The 26,606-nt window shown below is 44.9% G+C and overlaps 1 protein-coding gene across 6 annotated transcripts in view; it reads right to left on the bottom strand.

Annotated features, from left to right (window-relative positions):
* The window catches only part of DDHD2 (DDHD domain containing 2), a 141,594-nt gene that overhangs the window by 43,917 nt on the left and 71,071 nt on the right, over nucleotides 1-26,606 (bottom strand). For all 6 annotated transcript variants that reach the window (XR_003857057.1, XM_029603926.1, XM_029603929.1 and 3 more), the window contains exons 11-13: nucleotides 19,941-20,033; nucleotides 18,545-18,673; nucleotides 17,632-17,787 (exon numbers count right to left, since the gene is read on the bottom strand). Coding sequence is in view for 5 of the 6 variants with exons in the window: in XM_029603926.1 (XP_029459786.1) it covers nucleotides 17,632-17,787; nucleotides 18,545-18,673; nucleotides 19,941-20,033 (378 nt within the window). In the remaining variant the exon portion in view is untranslated. The remainder of the gene's footprint in view (nucleotides 1-17,631; nucleotides 17,788-18,544; nucleotides 18,674-19,940; nucleotides 20,034-26,606) is intronic.

Genomic DNA, 26,606 nt, shown 5'->3' with positions numbered 1-26,606 from the left:
TCTCCAGGGTCTTCTTTAGTGAACACAGAGCTGAAGTATTCGTTTAATATTTCTGCCATTTCTTCGTCTCCCTCTACACATTGATCATTACCACCTTTCAATTTCACTATACCACTTTGGATCTTTCTCTTTTCGCTGATGTATCTGAAAAATGTTTTGTCTCCATTTTTTATCTCCTTGGCAATCCTCTCTTCCGCTTGACTTTTTGCCAACTTGATTAATTTCTTTGTCTCCCTCAGTTGAATCAGATATTCTTCTTTGTGTTCCTCCCTTTGGGATCTTTTATATATCTTGAATGCTGTTCTTTTAGCTTTAATTTTGTCAGCCACCTCCTTTGAGAACCAGATAGGTTTCAATTTTCTTTTGCTTTTCTAACGTATAGAGCAGTTGCCTTGGTGATTGCTCCTTTTAGATTGGTCCACTGCTGTTGTTGACATAAAGTGACACTATACTTTCACAATTCCTGACTTTTATACCCTGTAATTCCTTTGCTTATCGAGGGCACATGCCAAGGATTCCAGAACTATAATCAGAGCTGTGGAGATCATGGGCACCCTTGCTGTGTTCCCTAACAAGTTCGAACATGGTTGACAAATTGTTAACACACAGTCATGCTCCCAAATAGGTGTATAACATTTTAACTGTATCTGTAAAACACAGTAACATAAAACAAACATGGGGACCAAGCGCACTGTGTAACCTGCAGTCGGACGTGGGTTGAATAAGCGCTAATCAATCCCTTAATGCAATAAGGGGATTAGCGCCTATTCAACGCGGAGTGAACCTAATAGCGCTCATCACATGCAAACGCATGTGAATGAGGCTATTAGGCATTTACTCTGATGCAAAAAAAAAAGTGTGTCTCAGACGCACATTTAGCAATCAGCTATTAATGCCTGCCTGAGTGCATTTAAAACAAGTACAGAAAAGCAGGTATTAGTAGGAGGAAAAAGAAAATTTGTTCTTACCTGCTAATTTTCGTTCCTGTAGTACCACGGATCAGTCCAGACTCCTGAGTTTTGCCTCCCCTCCAGGAGATGAAGACAGATAGGTTTTGACTGACTCTGCCCTATATCCTCAGGTGCCACCTATAATCCGTCAGTATTACACTGTATCCAAGCAGAACATTTTTAAAACCACCATAAATAATAATAACTACCTTAATTCGCACACGCTACATGGTTACTAACACCCAGAAGGAGCAGAACCCGTGAAATTTTGAAAACTTTGAACACTTTGAGAACTTTTAAAATAGTCTGCAGAAAGATAAAGAAGTACTGAACGAGTGGACTCCCCGTTATCTCATACTGAAATGGGCGGGACTCTGGACTGATCCGTGGTACTACAGGAACGAAAATTAGCAAGTAAGAACCAATTTTCCTTTCCTTGTACGTACCCAGATGAGTCCAGATTCCTGGGATGTACCAGAGGTCCAGTACACGGGGTGGGAACCTGAGAGTCCTGCTTGAATCACACATATACAGAAACATAGAAATGATGGCAGAAGAAGACCAAATGGCCCATCCAATCTGCCCAGCAAGCTTTTGCACTTTTCCCCTCATACTTCTGTTACTCTTGGCCCTTAGTAACCTATTTGGTTCTATTTCCTTTCCATCCCCACCATTAATGTAGAGAGCAGTGTTGGAACTGCATCTAAGTGAAATAGCTTAATTAGTTAGGGGTATTAACCACTGCAATAAGCAAGCTACACCCATGCTTATCTGTTTACCCAGACTATGTAATTCAGTCCTTGTTGGTTGTTGCCTGTATATAGATCCACCTTTCTACATTCCCCCCTGCCATTGAAGCAGAGAGCCATGCTGGCTATGCATTGAAAGTGAAGTATCAGTCTTGCTCCCCTGCCGTTGAAGCCCTTGGTTAAGGTGTGCTCCACACCTTAACCAACCCCCCCCCCCCCGAACCTGGGGCCTGAATATCCAATCGGTAATGTCTAGCAAAGTTGTGCAAAGACTTCCAAGTGGTCGCCCTACAAATCTCTTGCTAAGATGTTTGATGACACACTGCCCACGAAGCTGCCTGTGAACGGGTAGAATGCACTCGAAGACCAACCAGAAGCGGCCGGCCATGAAGCAGGTACGCTGAACCAATAGCTTCTTTCAACCAACGAGCAATCATTGCTCTAGATGTCTTATGCCCTCTTTTGGGGCCACTCCACAGCGCAAAAAGATGGTCCGACATACGGAAGCTATTTGTACCCACCAGATAACGCAACAGCACCCGACATACATCAAGCTTCCTCAGATCTCTAGACTGGGGATCAGAACGGTTCAATACAGACTGATTCAAATGAAAAGAAGGAACCGTTCGCAAGGAAACTCCCGCATCCGTTATCCTTAAAAAGGGCTCCCTGCAGAATAACGCCTGAAGCTCAGACACCCGGCGAGCTAAGGAAATAGCCACGAGATAACTCACCTTTAACGTACGATCTTTGAGCGTCGCCCTCTTCAGAGGTTCAAATGGCGTCGCACAGAGCTTTGAGAACCAAATTTAAGCTCCACGAAGGACAAGGATTCCTGACTGGAGGATGTAAGTGTTTCGCCCCCTCAGAGAAACCGCGCCACGTCCAGATGCGCGGCTAATGGCACACCCCGCATTTTTACCATAGAAACAGAGGGCCGCTACCTGTACCCCTAAAGAGCTACATGATAAGCCTTTAGCTAGGCCAGCCTGCAAGAAGGACAATATATCAGACACCAACGCCCGAGTAGGGTTCACCTTGTGTTCCACACACCAAGACTCAAAAATCCGCCACACCCCGACATACGCCAGAGAAGTAGAGGTTTTCCTAGACCGCTAAAGGGTAGCCACCACTGCATCTGAATAGCCTTTGTTCTTTAGACATTGGCTCTCAAAAGCCATGCCATTAGACAAACGTGATTGGCCTCTGTTTATTTTATTTAAAATCTTTTCTATACCATCGTTAAGCTAGCTGCCATCACAACGGTTCACAATAAGGCACATAATTTCATGTTGCTTAAATGTGTTAAATTATATTAACTAAACAGATGCCATCAAATACTGTAACAGTTTCATATTAAATATTACTTAGTGGTTGTGATAAGTCATGTCTACTTTTAACTATAAGAAAATGCCATACTGGGTCAGACCAAGGGTCCATCAAGCCCAGCATCCTGTTTCCAACAGTGGCCAATCCAGGCCATAAGAACCTGGCAAGTACCCAAAAACTAAGTCTATTCCATGTTACCATTGCTAATGGCAGTGGCTATTCTCTAAGTGAACTTAATAGCAGGTAATGGACTTCTCCTCCAAGAACTTATCCAATCCTTTTTTAAACACAGCTATACTAACTGCACTTACCACATCCTCTGGCAACAAATTCCAGAGTTTAATTGTGCGTTGAGTAAAAAGAACTTTCTCCGATTAGTTTTAAATGTGCCCCATGCTAACTTCATGGACTGCCCCCTAGTCTTTCTACTATCCGAAAGAGTAAATAACCAATTCACATCTACCCGTTCTAGAATACTCAAGATTTTAAACACCTCTATCATATCCCCCCTCAGTCGTCTCTTCTCCAAGCTGAAAAGTCCTATCCTCTTTAGTCTTTCCTCGTAGGGAAGTTGTTCCATTCCCCTTATTTTGGTAGCCCTTCTCTGTACCTTCTCCATCGCAATTATATCTTTTTTGAGATGCGGTGACCAGAATTGTACATAGTATTCAAGGTGCGGTCTCACCATGGAGTGATACAGAGGCATTATGACATTTTCCATTTTATTCACCATTCCCTTTCTAATAATTCCCAACATTCTGTTTGCTTTTTTGACTGCCGCAGCACACTGAACCGACAATTTCAATGTGTTATCCACTATGACACCTAGATCTCTTTCTTGGGTTGTAGCACCTAATATGGAACCCAACATTGTGTAATTATAGCATGGGTTATTTTTCCCTATATGCATCACCTTGCACTTATCCACATTAAATTTCATCTGCCATTTGGATGCCCAATTTTCCAGTCTCACAAGGTCTTCCTGCAATTTATCACAATCTTCTTGTGATTTAACTACTCTGAACAATTTTGTGTCATCTGCAAATTTGATTATCTCACTCATCATATTTCTTTCCAGATCATTTATAAATATATTGAAAAGTAAGGGTCCCAATACAGATCCCGGAGGCACTCCACTGTCCACTCCCTTCCACTGAGAAAATTGTCCATTTAATCCTACTCTCTGTTTCCTGTCTTTTAGCCAGTTTGCAATCCTATCATATCAGCTATAAGATAAATTAATACTTAAATCTCGTCCTCTGTTGTTGCAATCTAATAAAAATAAAATAAAATACATACACACAATTCGAGTAAGCTGATGTGTGTGTGTGGGAGTTCTTCTGACTACATCCTACATTTCCCTGGTTTCTACTCTCCATTCTCTTTGTGGTATGCTTACTTAAATAGCCATGTTTTTAAACTTTTTCGAATGTTTAGATGTCTTTTTGCATTCTGATTTCTAAAGGCATGGTGCTCCATATTATAGGTCCTTCTTGGGATAGGGCCCTATCCCTTACTTGAGTTAGTCTGGCTGTTTTTACTGAGGGAACAGTTAGTAGGGCTTTGCTGATCTCAAATGTCTATTAGGGACATGTATGCGAAGGGCTGTGTTCAGCCATTCTGCCTTTTCGTCGTTATTAATTTATGAATGGTGCATAGAGTCTTGTATTGAATTCTTCGTTCAATGGGTAGCCAGTGTAGTTCAATTAGGGTTTCGGTGATATGGTCTCTTTTACTTTTACCAGTTAGAATTCTTGCAGCTGTGTTTTGTTATACCTGTAGTGGTATTATCGTGGTGTAGGGTAATCCTAGGAGAAGGGCATTACAGTAGTCAGTGCTCGAAAAAATTAATGCTTGTAGTACTAATCGGAAGTCTTTTCTCGTTAGTAGTGGTTTAAGTCTTCTGAGAGTCATATGTTTGGCGTAACCTTCCCTTACTTTTAGAGATATATGTTGTTTCATACTTAGTTCTGTATCTATAATCACTCCAAGGTTTCGTACTTTCCCAGCTAGTTGTATTTTTTGGTTGTTATTGATTGTGATTGGGTTTTGAATGATTGTGATGTTTTTTCGTTCTAGATGTAGGAATTCTGTTTTCTCTATATTAATAACTAATTCCATTTGGTTTAGGAGCTGTTTTATTATATCTAGATACATCTATTTGCTTTATGTGCCCCCTTTCTTCTTTTAGTCAGTTTTGGTTTTTAGACCGCTCCTCATGCTTTTCAGCACTAGTCGACTGCCCATGTATTAAATATTTTCAATTATCTTTTTTAATAATCAGAGGTTTGTTTTTTTTATCAGTGCCTTCCTATATAATTACCGTTTTCTGAAATCACAATTTTTTATTTTATGTGGTTTTTTCACTTTACTTGTATTTCCTCAGTATGCGTTATATTTTCTGAACTCATAAATTATGAAAACATGCCCTCTAAATCATAAAGTTATGACTTCATCTATTTCATTTTGAATTCTAATCTTTAAAATACACATTTTTTGGCGCCAAAAACGGCATTAAAATGCCGGTAGTGAGTTGAGTCACTTCCGGTTTGGCGCTGCACTAATCGCTGCGGGGTTATCAGGTTTCGCTAGTGCTGGCACTGTTTGAGCTTTGTAATAAAGAGATTTCAGAGCTGCTAAGTCTGATTTTTACAGCACTGACTGGCATTGTAGTTTGTTTGGGTGGTTTTGGTGCCTTCTCAATATAATTTGTACCTTTTGTCTTTGCCATCAATTATGTGTTACCTTTGGTCTTTTCCGGTTTTTTTAGTCTTTTTATTTTCGATAACCAGTGCCCTTTACAATTTACCGGCACGATATGGTTAATTGTTCAATTGTCAAAATATGTTTTTCATGACTCTCCTGGTTTCAATATCTGTGTTTTCATTTTTTGGTTTTCAAATGTCTGTAGTGAGTTGCGAGAGACATTTCCTGTTTGGCATTGATAGACTGCTGCTGCGTGTTTTTGTCCTGCATCTTTTGGCTATTTTTAACACTTAAGATGAGATTTAAGTGCTTTTAATGATGGTAAGTGTACTTTTGGCATTTCAAGTCTGCTCTGCCTACAAGATTTTGGGATCTTTTCCTAAGTCCCTTTTTGTTGTTTTTTTTTTAGATTATTCAGATTGCCTAGGAACATTTAATATAGTTTTCCAGCAATATTGATGGGTTTTTTTTTTTTTATTTTTAGTACATACAGTGAAGCTGACTTGCTGGATGCAGGCTGCCTTGGCATCTCATGCTATAGGTATTTATTTACATTTTTAGATGCACACTGTCTAATTTTAATTCATCCCCATACTATCAATATGATTTATTCACACATTTCCATATTTTAAACCATACATTTTAATGTTTCAGCTGAATGATAGTTGTCTTTTGTGTTAAGTATATTTTGACATTTCTGTATGTTTTTATCATTTTTTATTTATCATTTTATTATTTATTATATGTTGGTATACATGGCTTTATGTCTGAAATGTTCAATGTATTTACATGTATTTATTTGTTTATACATGTTTTCATATGTGTTTTTATTAGCCCCTGAAGCAGCTCTTTTGAGCGAAACTCGGCCTGAGTAGGGCTTTTCTGATGCTTAGTGCTGAATAAAGAATTAAGAATCCTTGGTGTTCACCGGTTCTTTTTTCTTGGTTGCTACTGTAATATTGGACCGGTTCCCGGTTTGCTTTTTTGGACCAATCCTAGGAGAAGGGCATTACAGTAGTCAGTGCTCAAAAAATGTAATGCTTGTAGTACTAATCGGAAGTCTTTTGTCATTAGTAGTGGTTAAAACCACTACTAATGACAAAAGACTCTGTTTGTTTTTTCAAACCTGTCACAGTGGGTCCTGCTTCCTGGGGTGATTGAGCCAAATTCCCTGGTTTCAACCCCTAGCACTAAGGGTAGAACTGGTCCTCAGAGCCTCGACCTCTGCCACCAACAGCCTCTGATACCAGGGAGGATGGTCCCCTCAGGACCTGCCAACTTCCTGGGAGGCTCCAGCAACTGCTGTCCGCTCTTGAGGATTCAATTATTTTTTTTTTGAAAGGAAACTAATCATATGTCCCTAAACTATCCAGACTTTTTTTTTTTAATCTACAGACTGTAGGATTTTGCACCTCCACCATCTGCTGGAGACAGAGAAATACTGATGGACTAAGGGCGCACAAACGACCCCTAGCACCTCCTTGCTAACATGACCCCCTAATTTAAATATTGCATGGCACCCCCCCTTGGGGGCGCCTAGGGCACGTTAAGAAAGCGGGCACCGACTGTTCAGCGCCCGCTTTCTACGCACATTTATTGCATCGGCCCCATAGTAACATAGTAAATGTCAGCAGATAAAGTCCAAAATGGTCCAGTCTGTGATCACCAATTTTAACCTGCTTCAAAGTCTAAAACAGAAAGCTTCACTCCACCCTGTCAAGAGCTCTCTCAACATCCACCAAGCAGGCAGCAATTGGAACTATATGAATGTGAAAAACCCTACCGTATACTTAATTACCCCAACATGAGTGATGAAAAGAAGGAAAACAACTTCATATGACCCAGTATGAATATTCACACATTGTGCATAATTAGTCAAAAATACAACCCCCCCCCCCCCCCCCCCCCAATTAATCAAGGTGTACAGTGATTGTTCATTGTGATACACTGAAGCTTCTTCAAAACATTACCTTTCCCAAGAATCTAAATTTGTAATTGGTTAGCCTGTGAAAGGAAATGCTTTAAAGAAGCTGGATAATTAAGTATTTGGTAGGATTTTTCACATTCCTACAGTTGTCTTGGATAATAAGTTCTGCCACTTTTTTCTGCTTTATATGGCAAAAGTAGTGCATTATATGTTGAATGACATCCCTTGATAAAATCTGATCAACTGCTATGCATTATTGTCCTCATTAACCCTGCCACCCTATATGCTAATACTTTAGCAGAGATTTTACAGTCCACATTTAATAGTGAAATGGGCCTATAATTTTGAGGACAATGGAGAAAAGACTTACCTGATAATTTTATTTTCCTTAATGTAGATAGATGGACTCAGGACCAATGGGTTATGCTCCATTGCCAACAGATCGATATGGAGTCAGGTTTCAAAGCTGACAACACTCTAGATACACCCCTGCAATGACCTCAGCCCTTCAGTATTCTCTTCAAAAGCCACTGTGGACAGGGCTGGTCGCTCCAGTCACATGGTCTGCCGTGCGTGGCCGTGACAGAGCCGCGCTCGGCAGACCACGTGATGTGTCCTGGGCTGGCCTGGGCAGCGAATACCCGGGCTGGTCGTCCTGGGGAATCCGCCGCTAACTGTGGACATACTATCGAAAAAAAACTTGATTAGAAAACGGATAACTAACTGCACTCAACCAAACATTGAACCCCAGTAAGATTACAGATGCCCTGATCTAGGGACTGGATAACGGCTTACCCATAATCTCTTGGAATAGATATTCACGCCACGGGTGAATACTTGGCATTGTTCTTGGGCAGCCATGGGCGGGATGCTGAGTCAATCTGTCTACACTAAGGAAAATGAAATTATCAGGTAAGTAATTTTTCCATTTCCTAGTGTGTAGCCAGGTGGACTCAGGACCATGGGATGTACAAAAGCTGCTCCTGATCGGGGCAGGAGGCTGCCCGCCGTCCGGTCAACAATGCCCTTACAAAGGTTAAGTACTCCCGGGCCTTCACGTTCAGGCGATAGAGCCTGGAGAAGGTGTGCAAGGAGGACTACATCGCCGCTCAGCAGATGTTGACAGAGACAGCAGTCTAGCTTCTGCCCATGAGACTGCCTAGCCCTAGTGGAATAAGCTTTAACCTGAAGGGGTAATTGCTTTCCTGCCTCCACATAAGCTCCTATGACCATCTCCTTAATCCAGCGAGCTATGGTAGCCCGCAATGCTGGTTCACCCTGCTTCCTTCTGCCATGAAGGACAAACAGGCAGTCCGTCTTACGGATCAGTTCTGAAACTTCCAGATACCGCATCAAAAGCCTACTGACATTCAAATGGCAGAAGCGGCGTTATTCTTCCGCGTCCTTGTGCTTATCTAGGGATGGCAACGAAATGGACTGATTCAAATTAAACTCTGAAGCTAAATTGGGCAAGAAGGATGGAACGGTACAAAGCTGAAAGGCTCTTGAAGTCTTCCGGAGGAACGGTTCCAGACACGACAATGCCTGTAGTTCAGAGATGTGATGTGCCAAGCATATAGCCACCAGGAACACTGTTTTCAGGGTTAATAAACACAAGGAAAGATTGCGCAGTGGCAGACAGGAGGGCTCTGCCAAAAATGCCAATTCTAGATTAAGATTCCACAAGGAAACCAGCCACCATAGGGGTGGCCGGAGTTGCTTCACCCCTTTCAGAAAATGGGCCATGTCCGGGTGAGCTGATAGGCGGATTCCGTTCACCTCGTCCCTGAAACAGGAGAGAGCCGCTGCTTGGACCTTCAAGAAGTTAAAGGTCAAACCTTTATTCAAGCCGTCCTGCAAAATTCCAGAATTAGTGGGATTTTGACCATCTGAAGGGAAACACTGCGTTCTTCGCACCAGGCCTCAAATACTCTCCAGACCCACACATACACTAGGGATGTAGAGAAGTTCTGCACGCGGAGTAAGATGGCAATTAGTGCCACTGAATATCCTTGCCGATAGGCCTCTCAAGGCCCAGACCATAAGACAGAAGAGAGTCAGATCCTTGTGAAGGACCAGTCCCTGCTGTAGCAGGTCTCTGTGCGGTGGGAGGCACAGGAGGAGTCTCCACCAGGAGTCTCCGCAGGTCTGCATACCACGGACAACTGGGCCAATCTGGAGCTACTAGTATGATTAATCCCCTGTTGTGCTCGATTCTACAAAAAAAAACAAAAACAAAACAAAAAAAACCTGCCCAGGAGAGGCCATGGAGGGAAGGCATATAGCAACTCCTCTTCTGGCCAGGTCTGAACAAGAGCGTCTAGCCCCATGGTCAAGTGATCTCTTCTGCAACTGAAGAACTGGGGAAACCCCAGAAATCTACCACCAGCTGAAAGGCTTTGGCCAACAACGCACACTTTCCTGGATCCAGACTCTCCCTGCTTAGAAAGTCTGCTCTGACGTCTTTTCATGTGATGTGGAAGGCTGAGATCATCTGTAGATATATTTCCGCCCATTAAGAACATGCCAGACTGGGTCAGACCAAGGGTCCATCAAGCCCAGCATCCTGTTTCCAACAGTGGCCAATCCAGGCCATAAGAACCTGGCAAGTACCCAAAAACTATTTCATGTTATCGTTACTAGTAATAGCAGTGGCTATTTTCTAAGTCAACTTAATAGCAGGTAATGGACTTCTCCGCCAAGAACTTATCCAATCCTTTTTTAAACACAGCTATACTAACTGAACTAACTCCTCTGATACTTGCTGGCTTTTGGTTCCACCCTGGCGGTTGATATAGGCTACCGTTATTGCATTGTCCGACATTACACGGAGTGCTTGACTCTGGAGTATGTGGCTGAATTGTAGACGCGCCAATCTGACTGCCCGAGCTTCCAGGCTGTTTATGTTCCACAGGGCTTCTTCCTTGATCCAATGCCCCTGGGCCGTCAGTTCCTGACAGTGAGCTCCCCAGCCCCGGAGCCTCACATCTGTTGTGAGGACCAGCCAGTTCGGAGAGGAAGTGGTACACCACTGCCCAGATGAGCTTCCTGCAGTCACCACTGGAGCAGAGAGCATACTTCCATCAGTAAATGGAGGCGAATTGAGTAGTCTTGAGACAGTGGGTTCCAACATGACAGCAGGGAGCACTGAAGTAGTCGCATGTGTGCCCTCGCTCACGGCACTACTTCCAGGGTTGCAATCATCAAACCAAGGACTTAAAATAGCTCCACATCGTTGAGCATATAGTGTTCATCAACAAACGCACTTGGGATATCAACTTCCTTATCCATATGGTTGGTAGGAAGACCTTGCCCTGCTTGGTGTCGAACCAGACTCCCAGATATTCCAAGGACTGGGAGGGTTTGAAACTGCTTTTGTCCAGGTTTATGACCCAACCAAGTTCCTGAAGCAAGGTCTTCCACAGACTTTGCCCGGATCAACCAGTCATTCAAGTACATGTGCACCAGGATTCCCTCTTTCCTCAACACTGCCACTATGACTGCTGTAATCTTGGGAAATGTTCTAGGGGCGGTGGTCAGAAAAAAAGGGTAGTGTCCGGAACAGATACTAGTGACCCAGTACCACAAAGCATAGGAAATGATGTTCCTGCCGGATTGGAATAGGTAGATAGGCCTCCGATAGGTCCAGGGAGGTTAAGAACTCTGGCTGTACGGCCATTATCATGGAGCAAAGGGTTTCTATGTGGAAATTAATAATTTGTAGATGATGGCTGACGCTCTTGAGGTCTAGGATGGGGCAAAAGGAACCTTCCTTCTTGGGTACGATGAAATAGATAGACTAAGGCCCCTGTATTTTCCTGGGGCACATGTACTAGGATTATAGCTTTCATCCTGAGGATCCTTAACAGGGTAGTCTCCACTGCCTGCTTCTTTGCTGGAGTGGCAAGGAGATATCATGAATATGTCCAATGAGTGCTGCGAAATTCTAGCACATATCCTTCTCATATGACCTCCAGCAGCCATTTGTCCGAAGTGACATTGATACACCGTTGGTAGAAGTGGGACTGTCGACCCCCGTATCTCCTCCTTACAAAGGTAGGTTAGAAAAACCTTCATTGGGGGGTTCGGGATGAACCTGAATCTGAGCCTGACCCTCTCTTGGGATGCCGATTCCAAAAGGACTGAGACCTCCCAAAAGACAGAGTTTCTGTAGGGGCGAAAGCGTTGGGAGCCCCTGGATCGACCCCTCATGGGCGAGGGGCACTGTAATTGTTCGCTCATCTTCTGGTAGCCAGAGTACTGGATATTCGCCCCATTTACTGGCCAGCTTTTCCAATTCACTTCCGAAGAGGAGATATCCTTTAAAGGGCATCTTTGCGAGATCTACATTGGAGGATGCATCTGCTGACCAATTCCTCAGCCATAGCTGTCTTCTGGCCTCCACCACTGAGACCTCTCCCTCTGGCTGAGGTACAGACTAATCTGAGCCCACATCAGCTAAAAAGGCAGCGGCAAGTTCCATAACCACTCTGGAATTTGCCCCCAAGTCTTCCACCTCCAGCTACCAGGCCACAAGAAGAAGCAATCTGTAAAGTCAATGCTATTGCATCAAAGACCTGTTTAAGGATGGACTCCATCCACCTATCGTGCGCATCCTTTGAGGCCGCTCCTCCCTCCACTGGGATAGTTGTTCGCTTAGAGACAGCACAGACCAGCGCATCTATTTTAGGGAAAAACAAACGTCTCTCGCTGCCGGATCCAGTGGGTATAGAGCTTCTAATGCTCGTCCACCTTTAAAACTTGCTTCTGGGGCACCCATTCCAGGTCCCATTCCCAGTACTGGAAATTAGCAAGAGGCTTTCTGTAGGGAAATCAGAATGGGATTCTTCTTTGGTTCCATCATAGAGTCTGCCCCAGAAACTCCCAGCGTCTTCAGGGTCTGGGAAACTAGGGCCGGCAATTCATCTCTATGGAAAAACTGTAATATGGTCTGATGCGGTTCTAAACCAGGGGGATTTCCCTATTTTCCAAGGAATCTGGATTCTCTTCTTCGTCTGTGCTGTCTGGATCCCTGCCAGGGATACCCTTGGTGAGTTGAGGCATGTCTCGAGGTCTGCCGATAGGACTGGGAAAGGGAGAGTTTACCAGCTGAGGTTCCATCTGGACAGGGGCAAGTGAGGTAGCAGATTGCGCCTATACAAAGGCTTGAAAGCCTTGAAAGAATTCCACCCAAGAGAAGGCGGCTGGGTCCATGCCTAGTCCAGGAGGTACTGAGGTAGGTGCTGCTAAATTTCCCTCTCCCATGGATAACCCAGTTCCATGGTTTACTCAGATCCAGGGTACTTCCGGTTAACGCTGTGGCTGACCCATCCTCTGAATGGGAAGAGCCACGCTTAGCAAAGTCCAGGGAGGCCAACTTTCCCTGGGCTTCCTCACAGTGCTGACATAAGCAAGAATCCAGATCAGACTGTGCAGCTCTATTATGACAAGCAGCACAAAGAGAAAGGCGCTTATGTTTCTTTGCTGCTGCAACCATTGGCAACAGTAACTGTGTGTTCAGACAGCTCATACTTAAAATTTTTTGCGCACAGATTTAGGGCGCTTACGCGGGCCACATACACAGCCCATGTGCCTGGCTTTACTTGTAGTCTGCGCCTAATAAGTTGTGTGCATATGTACTTGCACGTGTTATGCACACAGCACGTGCACCATAGAGCGCATACCAAGGCTCTATGGTGGGGAATACAGGCACAAAAACGTGCGCAAGATGGTGCTGCTGTGGCCTACGACTCTGTGTGCCAACGAAGGCTAAAGCGGGGCGTAGCTCACTGGGGAGGGGGGTGGGGGGGGGAAGCACTCAACCTGCTCGGAAAACCACTTCCCCCTACCCAAATGGGATCGGGAACGACATCAATACGGCATGCCGAACAAGGGGACCAGAGGAAGTCTTACCAAAACTCTTCCGTCTCTGATTTGGGAGGAAATCCTCTTCTCTTACTGGCTGAGTACAGAGACTGTCTCCGGCTGCGGGGGGAGAGGGCTTTGGCCATCATCACCGCCCTTGGCTTCCTGCACCCACTGCCTTTCAGCTGCTTCAGCAGGAAAGTCCATGCCAGGAACTGGCTACCAGAACAAGGCACACCTCTGAGGGATCTTGGAAATCACTTCAGGAATTCTCAACTGGGTGAGGGACCTTTAGGTATCACAGCAGGAGAGTGAGGCTCAATCTTTTCTCCAATTTAAAAGTAGAATTTCTTCTTCCAAAAAGTACAGTGATCCCCAAAGGGAAAGCATGTTTGCATCTGCTGAAGATGGAGGGCTGAGGTCACTGCAGGGGTATATCTAGGGTGATGTAAAAATGATCTGGAAAGAAATACGACAAGTGAGGTAATCAAATTTGCAGATGATACAAAATTGTTCAGAGTAGTTAAATCACAAGCAGACTGTGATAAATTGCAGTAAGACCTTCTGAGACTGGAAAATTGGGCATCAAAATGGCAGATGAAATTTAATGTGGATAAGTGCAAGGTGATGCAGTTAGGGAAAAATAACCCATGCTATAGTTACACAATGTTAGGGTCCATATTAGGTGCTACCACCCAAGAAAGAGATCTAGGTGTCATAGTGGATAACACATTGAAATCGTCGGTTCAGTGTGCTGCGGCAGTCAAAAAAGCAAACAGAATGTTGGGAATTATTAGAAAGGGAATGGTGAATAAAACGGAAAATGTCATAATGCCTCTGTATCACTCCATGGTGAGACCGCACCTTGAATACTGTGTACAATTCTGGTCGCCACATCTCAAAAAAGTTATAATTGAGATGGAGAAGGGCGACCAAAATGATAAAGAGAATGGAAGAGCTCCCATATGAGGAAAGACTAAAGAGGTTAGGACTTTTCAGATTGAAGAAGAGAGGGGGGATATGATAGAGGTGTTTAAAATCATAAGAGGACTAGAAAGGGTTAATGTGAATCAGTTATTTACTCTTTTGGATAATAGAAAGACTAGGGGGCACTCCATGAAGTTAGCATGTGGCACATTTAAAACTAATCGGAGAAAGTTCTTTTTCACGCAATGCACAAACTCTGGAATTTGTTGCCAGAGGATGTGGTTAGTGCAGTTAGTATAGCTGTGTTTAAAAAAGGATTGGATAAGTTCTTGGAGGAGAAGTCCTTTACCTGCTATTAATTAGAAGGGAAGGAGTCACCAGTAATCTTGCTATTCCAGAAGGAGCAGCTCTCTGCCCTTATCACTAGCATATCAAATGATCTAAGAATATCAGACTCCAGCCTGAAAGATCTGACAGAGGGAGACCCCATCCTTCAGGAAATAAGGAGATCTCCAAAGATGCCCTGAAATGTGGTCACAGAATGGGACACCCTGCAAGAAGTGGGGGGTTTAAAGGGGTCAGAGTTCTGGGTAAATTATTTCTCATTTCCAGGGACAGGGGTTCAATCTAGAAACATGATGGCAGAAAGGGACAATATGGCACATCTAGTCTGCCCATCTGTTCAATTTATGTAGCCCTTGCAATTCCCATCACTCACTCAGAAATCCCCTGTAATTATCCCATTTATTCAGATAATATTTTTGTTTCCTCTACCTCCCACTGGGAGGCCATGCCATGCATCCACTACTCTCTCTGTAAAGAAATATTTCCTAAAGTTAATCCAGAGTCTACCTCTTTTCACCTTCCATCTCATTACCTCTTGTTTTAGAGCTTCCTTTCTGGTGAAAGAGGCTAGCTTCCTGTGCATGGAAACCTTTGAGATATTTAAATGTCTCACAATATCACTTTTCCTCTAGGATATACATGTTTAGATCTTTAAGTCTATCCTCATGTGCTTTAGAATGAAGACCACTGATCATTTTGGTAGCCACCTACTGTTTAATATCCTTTTGAGTATGCTGTCTCCAGAATTGTACAGAGTATTCTAGATGACATCTCACCAGGGACCTATATAAGGGCAATATCATTAAAATCATCCATTGTACCTGAAGACTGGAGGATAGCAAATGTAACCCCAATATTTAAAAAGGGCTCCAGGGGCGATCCGGGAAACTACAGGCCAGTTAGCCTGACTTCAGTGCCAGGAAAAATAGTGGAAAGTGTTCTAAACATCAAAATCACAGAACATATAGAAAGGCATGGTTTAATGGAACAAAGTCAGCATGGCTTTACCCAAGGCAAGTCTTGCCTCACAAATCTGCTTCACTTTGAAGGAGTTAATAAACATGTGGATAAAGGTGAACCGGTAGATGTAGTATACTTGGACTTTCGGAAGGCGTTTGACAAAGTTCCTCATGAGAGGCTTCTAGGCAAAGTAAAAAGTCATGGGATAGGTGGCGATGTCCTTTCGTGGATTTCAAACTGGCTAAAAGACAGGAAACAAGAGAGTAGGATTAAATGGACAATTTTCTCAGTGGAAGGGAGTAGACAGTGGGGTGCCTCAGGGATCTGTATTGGGACCCTTACTTTTCAATATATTTATAAATGATCTGGAAAGAAATACGAGTGAGATAATCAAATTTGCAGATGACACAAAATTGTTCAGTGTAGTTAAATCACAAGCAGATTGTGATAAATTGCAGGAAGACCTTGTGAGACTGGAAAATTGGGCATCCAAATGGCAGATGAAATTTAATGTGGATAAGTGCAAGGTGATGCATATAGGGGAAAAATAACCCATGCTATAATTACACAATGTTGGGTTCCATACTAGGTGCTACAACCCAAGAAAGAGATATGGGCATTATAGTGGATAACACATTGAAATCGTCAGTTCAGTGTGCTGCGGCAGTCAAAAAAGCAAACAGAATGTTGGGAATTATTAGAAAGGGAATGGTGAATAAAACGGAAAATATCATGCTGCCTCTGTATCGCTCCATGGTGAGACCGCACCTTGAATACTGTGTGCAATTCTGGTCGCCGCATCTCAAAAAAAGATATAATTGCGATGGAGAAAGTACAGTGAAGGGCTACCAAAATGATAAGGAGAATGGAACAGCTCTCCTATGAGGAAAGACTAAAGAGGTTAGGACTTTTCAGCTTGGAGAAGAGACGGCTGAGGGGGGATATGATAGAGATGTTTAAAATCATGAGAGGTCTAGAACGGGTAGATGTGAATCGGTTATTTACTCTTTCGGATAATAGACTAGGGGGCACTCCATGAAGTTAGCATGGGGTACATTTAAAACTAATCGGAGAAAGTTCTTTTTTACTCAACACACAATTAAACTCTGGAATTTGTTGCCAGAGGATGTGGTTAGTGCAGTTAGTATAACTGTGTTTAAAAAAGGATTGGATAAGTTCTTGGAGGAGAAGTCCATTACCTGCTATTAAGTTCACTTAGAGAATAGCCACTGCCATTAGCAATGGTAACATGGAATAGACTTGGATTTTGGGTACTTGCCAGGTTCTTGTGGCCTGGATTGGTCACTGTTGGAAACAGGATGCTGGGCTTGATGGACCCTTGGTCTGACCCAGTATGGCATGTTCTTATGTTCTTAAAATAGCCGCTGCTATTACTAGCAATAGTATCATGGAATAGACTTAGTTTTTGGGTACTTGCCAGGTTCTTATGGCCTGGATTGGCCACTGTTGGAAACAGGATGCTGGGCTTGATGGACCCTTGGTCTGACCCAGTATGGCAATTTCTTATGTTCTTATGTCAGCTTTGAAACCTGACTCAGTCTCCATCTGCTGGCAGGGGAGCATAAACCCATTGGTCCTGAGTCCATCTGGCTATATGCTAGGAAAGTAGAATCTCTCTGTGTTGGAGAAACCTCACTCTGAACAACCCTGAGGCAGCTCCAGCCCCAGCTGGCCTGTATTATAGAGGGCCAGACCTAGGAATAAAATCTGGGCCTCCTGCACAGGAGTCAAGCATGGTCACTGAGGTCATCGGACCAGCTCCCTTTTAGCCTGCCCACATGATATCTAGCAGGTGAGAGGGGTGTGAAATTTCATGCTCCCAGCACTCCCCCTTAGCATCATTCTCACGTACTGGGTGGTAGATATTGAGGAAACGTCCACATGTGGGGAATCTGTAGCTCGGGTCAATCTTCTTCAGACCTCGGACAGTGAGGAACATCCCGATGGGAGAACCCCAGGCAAAGAAGATTAGTGGCTTGAAGGTCAGCTGTGGGTAGGTGATGGGGACCTGGCAATACCAAAATAAAAAGAACAAAATAGGACCTGGGGCAAAGATGCTCAGCCACTATTTCATCATGGCAATAGCAGTAGCACACATTCCCTTCAATTTGTGCAGCAAAGTTTGGGGACACTGTGCCTTCCCAAACCGAAGTGAGAGGAAAAAGTGTCTAAGGAGCACAGTTACAAATCTGTGTGGCTCATGTAAATGGAAGAGATTTAAAGGAGTTCTAAATATCACCACCTTTAATGCTGCCTTGCTTTATATCTGTTGGTTTAATATGAATTCTTCTGTAAGCAGTACTACTCTTTTTCTCTTCCTCTTTTACCTGTATTTTTCCCTTTCATCACTTCTTGGCTTGCTAGTAGCTACATAAAAGGGGTTTTGTTTTTTTTTTTTTTTTAATAAACTATAAAAATGAAATCCATGTTAAAATGTTTCTCTCTTCCTTTAAAAAAAAAAAACAAACAAAAAAAAACAAAAAAAAACATAGGACAGCTGTGAGTTGCAGGTATGCTTCTCACTGACAGAAAACGGAGGTGGACCTCAGTCCTGAATTGCTGGCAATGTCACTGAATAATACGTCACCTCTTTCTAAAGGCATTTCATTTTCCTTATTTTTGTAGTAACAGATATGTTTATCAAAATCATTCTTTTGAACTCATCTTTCCATATATCTGAGTTTCAGCTCTGTATGAGAGGATGTTGTATCTAGCTGCACAACAGAAGTTATTTTAGGGTTTGTCACTGCAGTGTTTCTCATCACCTGTCCAATTCGGATATCAAAATGCTCAGAGTCCTCTGCACTGCATGCGCCGGGGCCAGCAACAGGCAGCTGGAAGGGTTCGCTCAAGCCATCTCCTCTGGGGGCTGGCTGGGTCACATTGCCACCGGCCTGTGGGAAGAGAACAGAAAGATCAGGTGACTAACAGAGGCTGCGCAGCGTCTGAGGGATGAGTACAGGTCCCATGAGTAACTCAAGCTGCCTTTTGGGAGTCTGAAAGGATTTTCACATTTTCTACCCCCTCTAAGACAGAGCTGCTTCTGCGCTAGCAGCAACAATCACCCCCTCTCCCAGGGTACAACAGCATCAGTAACCGCGCAGCCCCTGCCCTCCACATGCTACTGGGCAGCTGACTGGTATAACACCTGATGCCAGCTCACCATGTCAACTCTCCCTTCAAGGAGCCACTTAATATAAAATGACATTTGATATGCAGGGATTTCTGCCATCCTCAGGATAAACTCAGGGATAGTCCAAGAAGGTTTTACTGTTTGGATGGATTAATTTTTTCTTTTATCAAAAGATATGGATGTGTCTGTCTCACCCTTTGTCTCCTGCTGGCACCCACACTGTAGGCCATGCCCAGATAGGTAAGTTTTTACTTAAAACACACTTGGTACAGATGCTTCCATTGTGCTACCATTAGCTATCTGGTCCTATGTACTTAGCAACAATAAAATCATTTCTTGTCATTATTCTAATACCTATTGAAGCCATATAATTCTTGGGAACACCAGATCAAAACATTCAGACTGCCTGCAAGAACTCTCACTTTGAAACTTGTGTTTTCCAGGAAAATTCTACCCACACGAAAAGCAAAGTACACACATAGATCTGAAAATGCAATCTACTTCCCCCCCACCCACCCCCCAACCCAGAACACCTTCTCCCAATATGGCTAGAAACCACATGGAGGCTGGGCGTGTTCAAACAGGTAAAACTTTACCCACATAAATTGCTTTGAAAATTACCTCTACAAGAATAAAATCTGCACTCAGAAGCTCCTTCCCTTCTGATAAGTAAAACAGGAGTTTAAGATAGGGGAAGAAACAAGGAGGAGATTCAGATGTTTTTAGGTCTTAAAATGTTCACTTATGCATTGAGAGTTACCATTTATTACTTGCTTATTCATCAACAAGACTCCAAGCGAGAAACAGCACATATGCATAAAAATATTTTAAAATATTGGAAATGCACTAGACGATACCTAGGGAGAGGGGGCCTGTACTGTGTTTTCTAGTCTCTCACATCAAGCACTGATAACAGTAATAAGTAATGCCAGGGAATTAATTGCACAACCTTCAGCTGCATGGGCGCTCATTAATGTTTTCCGCTAACCATGTGATAGGAAAGTTACGAGTCTCCTGCCATGTGTTACCTGCCTTCTCTGCGTCTTCAAGAAGCTCAATATTTTCTTTCTTGGTCCCATAGGGATTCCCAATTCTTTCAGATCATTTTCTGTACAAAGAACCTTGATTGGGTGAGTGGGAGGGAGGGAAAGAAGTTACTGTATATAATACAGACACAGACATCAAATTCCTCTACAATTAAAAAAAAAAAAAAAAGGCTAGCACAGGTGGTGCAGCGACAAAGGAATACATTACTTTCTGCTCTTAGCTGCCACAGGAAAATTGGTTCCTATCTGCTAATTTTTGTTCCTGTAATACCACAGATCAGTCCAGACAAGTGGGTTTTGCATCCCTAACAGCAGATGAAGGCAGAGAACAAAACTGAGGCACTGCTATAATAACAGAGAGTGCCAACTGCAGTCCCATCAGTATTGACCTGTACCCAAGCCAGAGATTAGAACCTAAAACCATCTCCAGGGCGAACAGGTAAAGCAAGGCTGAAATCCCCTGCACTGGATCCTCTGTCACCTCCAGAAACCCAAAAAACATATGTACAAAAAAACACTCTTCAGAATATATTACATCAATTATCAGGAAAAAAGTCTTTCAGCAGCGAAAGGGTGGGTCTCTGGACTGATCTGTGGTATATTACAGGAATGAAAATTAGCAGGCAAGAACCTATTTTCCTTTCCTGTTCATACCCAGATCAGTCCAAACAAGTGGGATGTACGCAAGCACTTCTAAACTGGGCGGGAACCTGAAAGACCCACACGCAACACATTCTCACTAAAGGACGCGTCCTCCTGCACTCACACGTCCAAATGGTAATATCTGGGGAAAGAATGAAGCGAAGGCCACACTGTCACTCTACAAATCTCCTGGGGAGATAACAACTAACATTCTGCTCAAGAGGCTGCCTGCGCTCTTGCAGTATGTGCTTTAAGCCCTACTGGAATCTTGCAACCTTTACAAAATATAAGCAAAGCAAACGGCCTCCTTCAGCCAACGTGCAATCGTGGCCACCGAACACCACAAAAAGATGATCTCAGCACCGAAACAAATTATTGACCTCCAGATAGCACAACAGAATCAGTCATACATCCAAAAGATGCAGCTCTCTCTCTCTCGAGAATCCTTAGACTACTCTGGAAAGGCCAGAAGATCCACCATCTGATTAACATGAAGAAAGGACATCACCTTTGGCAAGAAAGAGGGGACCTTTCGCAACATGACCCGTCATTAGAAATATGCAGAAAAGGATCCCTGCCCAACAGAGCCTGCAGCTCAGAAATCCTTCTGGCAGAACAAATGGCCACCAGAAACACTGTCTAATGTCAGGTCCTTCAACATCACCCTTCCCAAAATCTCAAAGGGCAAATCACAGAGTACTCGCAGAACCAAACTGAGGCTCCAACTTGGACACAACTTCCGAACCAGTGGCCGCAAATGCTTTACCCCTTTCAGGAGTCGAACCACATCAGGATGAGAGGCCAACAACCTTCCCAGCATCTTTGCCCAAGGGAACCCAAGGTGGATACCTGCATGTGGAGAAAGTTATAGGCCAAGCCTTTAGACAAAATCCTCCTGCAAAAAGGCTAAAAGCTGGGGAACGCCCACAGATAGGGGATCCATTCAGTGCTGCAGGCACCATAACTCAAAGACCTTCCAGACCCTGACATACACTATAGAGGAAGAGGGTCTCCGAGCCTGGAGAAGGGTAGAAACACCTGTTTTGAATAGCTTTCAGACACAGATGCAACTGCCACCTCTCAAAAGCCAAGCCACAAAACAAAAGTGATCCTCCCGATCCGAAAATATGGTCTCCTGTCACAGCAAGCAGGGCAGATGGGCCAACCTGAGGGGTCCCTCTACTGCAAGATTCACGAGATCTGTGAACCACGGGCAACATGACCACTCTGGCACCACCGACCCCGATGTGACTATGCACAACAGAACTCACCTGACGAGTGGCCACAGGGGAAACACATACAACAGGGTCCCCATCAACCAACAATACACTAGAATATCCAGTCCTACCGCGCCAAACTCTCTTCTGCGACTGAAAAGTCTCACAGTCTTTGCGTTGGCCCACATCACCATAAGATCCAACTGGGAGACGCCCCACAATTTAGCTGGACAAACTGCTTTAAATTTCGAACCCCTTCCAACTTATGCACTCCAGATGTGATCCCAGGCTTCCGAGGACAACTCCCATTCCCCCGGATCCAACTGCTGCTGCTGAGGAAATCTGCCTGTACATTGTCCACGCCCACAACATGAGACTCCGCTATTCACTTGAGATGCAGCTCCACCCAAACAAACTCCCGAGCTTCCAGGCCACCACATGACTCTTCATCCCTCCTTGTCGGTTGATGTATGCCACTGTCGTCACATTGTCTGAGAATATCCGAACCATCCTGCCTCTGATCCAGGGAAGGAAGAAGGCCTCCAAGTGCTTGACGAACCTTCTTTATTTCCAGGTGATTGATGGACCAGGCCCTCTCCTCCACTGACCAAAGCCCTTGGACAGACCCCCCCAGGCACACTGCTCCCCAACCTTTGAGACTGGCGTCCATGGTCACCACCACCACCCAGTCTGGGGTCTCCAGATCCACTCCCTTTTCCAGGTTGTGACGCAACAGCCATCACGACAGACTGGATCTGGACTCTTGTAGAAGAGGTGGAGGCAGATGATACTCAGACCTGGACAAGAACATGTTCTGCAACAGTTTCATGTGCGTGAAGGCCCATGGTACCAAATCAAATGTGGAAGCCTTGGACCCCAGAACCTGTAAGTAGTCCCAGACTGTTAACACCAACAGGCGAAGCAGATGTGTCACCTGTGCCTGTAACTTTGTCACCACCAGATATTCAAAAGACTGAGACGGACTAGGTGACTCTTCACCACATTTATCACCCAACCCAGTGACTGCAAGGTGCCTATGACCCGCTGGAGAGACCTCAAGCACTCTTCCTCAGTCTTCGCACGAATAAGCCAATTGTCCAGATACAAATGAACCAACACCCTTTCTCTTCAAAGGGCTGCTGCCACTACCATCACCATCTTCGTGAAGGTTCAAGGCACCATGGCCAGGCCGAAGGAAAGAGCACAAAACTGGAAGTGTTACTCAAACACCATGAACCGAAGAAACTTCTGATGGTCCCATCAAATGGGAATATGGAGCTATGCCTCCATTAGGTCCAACAACGCCAAGAACTCCCCTCTACCGACCACCGCAATTATTGTTCTTATCTCCAACCAAAAACGTGGACCTCTTCTGCAAGTTGAGAATGGGCCGAAACATTCCTTCCTTCTTGGGAACTACAAAATACATGGAGAACCTTCCCCATCCCTGCTCCTCCCTCGGGACGGGAATGATCATGTTTAAGCTTAACAGCCTCCTCAGAATCCCCCACACCACCTCTCGCTTGCTTCGAGATGTGAAATGAGACTCCAAAAAGGCTCCCCTGATAGGGCAAGAACATTCTAGTGCATAACCGCCGCATACCACCTCTAAAACCCAGCAGTCAGAGGTAATATTGGCCCACTCCTCGTAAAAGCTGGACAATCTGCCCCCTACTGCTTCTACAGAGGAATGGGTGATGCTGGCTTCATTGCGATTACTTTCCACCACCAGCCCCTTGGCCTGCACCATCCCTGGAAGATCTGTGGGTGCCTTGAAAGGACTGCTGCCGTCCCACAGACTGCTTTGCTCCCACACCCGAGAAGGGCTAGCCTAACCAGAACCCATGTAATTCCCAAAACTGGGACAGACGCAGAAACATCTTCTTGCAGGTTTTCCTATCCTCAGGCAACCTGTTCCCTTTGGACTCTTCTAAAGTCTTCATCAGCTGATCCAAATCCTCCCCAAAAATAGAGTTTCCCCTTAAAGGGAAGATTACACAACTGTGCCTTGGACATGTCCACCAACCAATTTTGCAACCACAAAAGTCTGCGAGCCACTACTGCCGAGACCATGCTCCTGGCTGAAGTGTGTTCCAAGTCAAAGCGCATCTACGACATAAGCCATTCCAGCCTCCAAGCACGCTGACTGCAGAGAACAGACATCCCCTGATGAGACTTGCTCTCGTGTCTTCTGCACCCAGCACAAACAAGCCCTCTGCATCTTGCTGCCACAAATCACGGCTCGGAGACTCAAAGCGGAAACTTCAAACATCCGCTTTAACAATCTCCAACTTGTGGTCATGAATATCCTTCAGGGCAGCAGCCCCCACCACTGGGAATGTAGTCTTCTTGGTCATCGCCAACACCGCTGCATCCACCTTTGGCACCCGCAGGAGCTCCAAGGTTTCCTCCATCAGGGGTACAGTTTAGCCATGGCCCTACGGACCTTTAGAACCGCATCTGGAAAGTCCTTCTCCCAGTTCACCAACTTGCGAATCTTCTTAGGTAAGGGAAAAGCACTAGGCAGACCCTGCAGCCCATCCAGGACAGGATTTATGCCCTCATTATCAGACTCCTCCTGAGCCAACTTAACCCCCAATTCCTGCAACACCTGCGGAATAAGGGGATGCAATTCCTCCTTCTTAAACAAGCAGACCACCCTGTGTCAGAAGGGTCATCCCCTTCTGACACAGGAAACTCATCCGGGTCTGGATCATCCTTATTCATATCCGGGTCCACATTCGGGGGTTGTGTCTGCAAATCCAAAGGATCCTCCAGCATACCATCAGAGTCTTCCCCATCCCTGGGATTAGTCAACGAACCTGCTCGACTCAAACCCAGGCGTTGTTGCAGATTCCCGGACCCACTAGCAGAGACCACCTTAGAACTCTTGGAAGCACAACAGGGAGGGTCTCACCTTCGGATGCTCGACCCCTCACCCCCTTCCTCACCAGGAAGGCCTTATGGAGGAGCAGAATGAACTCAAGTGAGAAATCTTCGGGATCCTCCACCCTTTGATCCGGAAGGCTGCCATCCGAATCCCCTTCCCCATCCTGACCCTCCTGCCCCACAGAGGGGGAGGGGAATCTCCGGAGTCTCTGGTGGTCACAGGCACCTGCCCGTGATCCCCCACACAGGTATGGCTGGCCCCCGAGGCCCTCCCAGGACAATAGCCATGAGCCCCAATGAACGAAGGGCCCTCTTCTCCTTCATCTCCTGCCTTGAACCCATAGCACAGGGATCTACTGCTGAGCTAGGCAGACCAGACCCCGCAGGCTGTCACACGTGGCTTTGGCACTATTATGCACTCGGTATGCTGCACCACAGGCCACACACACGGCTGCAACACCACAAGCTGCAAAATCAAAGGAAGTCAGCCTGAGCAGTGCACGGGGAAAAAAGGCACGAGGGCAGTCTGTTCAGACAATGGAGCCCGGTGACAGGGCTGGTCCGAATGGTGCACAAAGCAAATTTAAGCCACACTCATGGCTCCCAACCACCTTGGCCGCTCCCTTCCTCAAACCCCCAGGGAAAACTCCCTCAACCTTCCCCCCCCCCCCCCAAAAGCACAGACAGCTCCCACTGTCCCAGGTGCACTCACTGCCTCAGACTGTTCCTTTTAGGCACTGCAATAAAAAAAAATTTTAAAAGGAGTGCTCTCTCTCTTTTTTTTTAAATTTTTTTAAACAGCTTAAAAGGCAAACAGGATACTTCCCTGACAGGCCAGCGAAGACTCGGGAGACATCAGAGACCCTGAGGGAGCCAGTCCCCTGGCTATCAGGAGCTCTGGCCAGATGAGGACAAACACCAGCCAGGGGTTTCCAACTCCCCGGTCGCCCTGCTCCACCTGAGGGATGGTCCACGAAGGAGCCTAACACTTCAGGGAGTCTTAGAAACTTCTAACAATTTCTTTTTCTTTTTGTCAGACTGCAGGTTTGCACCTCTACCATCTGCTGGAGACAGAGAATTACTGAGGAGTGCAGGTGGCACTCTTGGTTATATAGCAGTGCCTCAAAGTTTTGTTCTCTGCCTCCATCTGCTGGTAGGGATGCAAAACACACTTGCCTGGACTGATCTGGGTATGGACAGGAACTCTAAGTAAATCCAATTTTATATTTTTACTTTTGTTGAAGTTTATTGAAAGTTTTGAAACAGTTTTTGAAAAGATCAGCATTCACAGTGCCTATATACATAGCCCTTTTTCGCAGATCAGAGATGCTCCTTTCTTCCATACAATAAAAAAATATCCATTACCACAATTATTTTTCCATATGATTCACTGTATAGCCAAGAAGAAGGTGGACCCTGATGTAAAGAATGTGTGCGCGAGAAAAAAGGTAGGAAGTAGAGAGTGCACTTAACACATAAACGGGCCGATACAGTAAACCACGCGAGAGAGCGGGTGAGCACCCGCTCTCCCAGCATGTGCACAGGCCACTCTCCTGTGCGCACGATTCAGTAACTTAATTTATTTAAATTAGGGCCCATGGTAAAAAGAGGCGCTACGGACAATAGCACGTCCCTAGCGCCTCTTTTTTGACAGAAGCGGCGGCTGTCAGCGAGTTTGACAGCAGACACTCAATTTTAACAGCGTCGGTTCTCAAACCCGCTGACAGCCACGGGTTCGGAATCCGGACGCTGGAAAAATTGAGCATCCGGTTTTCAACCCTCGAGCCCATTTTAATTTTTTTTTTTTTTAACTTTTGGGGCCTCCGACTTAATATCACCATGATATTAAGTCAGAGGTTGCACAGAAAAGCAGTTTTTACTGCTTTTCTGTGCACTTCCC

The sequence above is a fragment of the Rhinatrema bivittatum genome, chromosome 5 (assembly GCF_901001135.1).
Source record: "Rhinatrema bivittatum chromosome 5, aRhiBiv1.1, whole genome shotgun sequence".
NCBI classification, from domain to species: domain Eukaryota; kingdom Metazoa; phylum Chordata; class Amphibia; order Gymnophiona; family Rhinatrematidae; genus Rhinatrema; species Rhinatrema bivittatum.
This window is presented reverse-complemented; position numbering and strand designations above follow the sequence as displayed.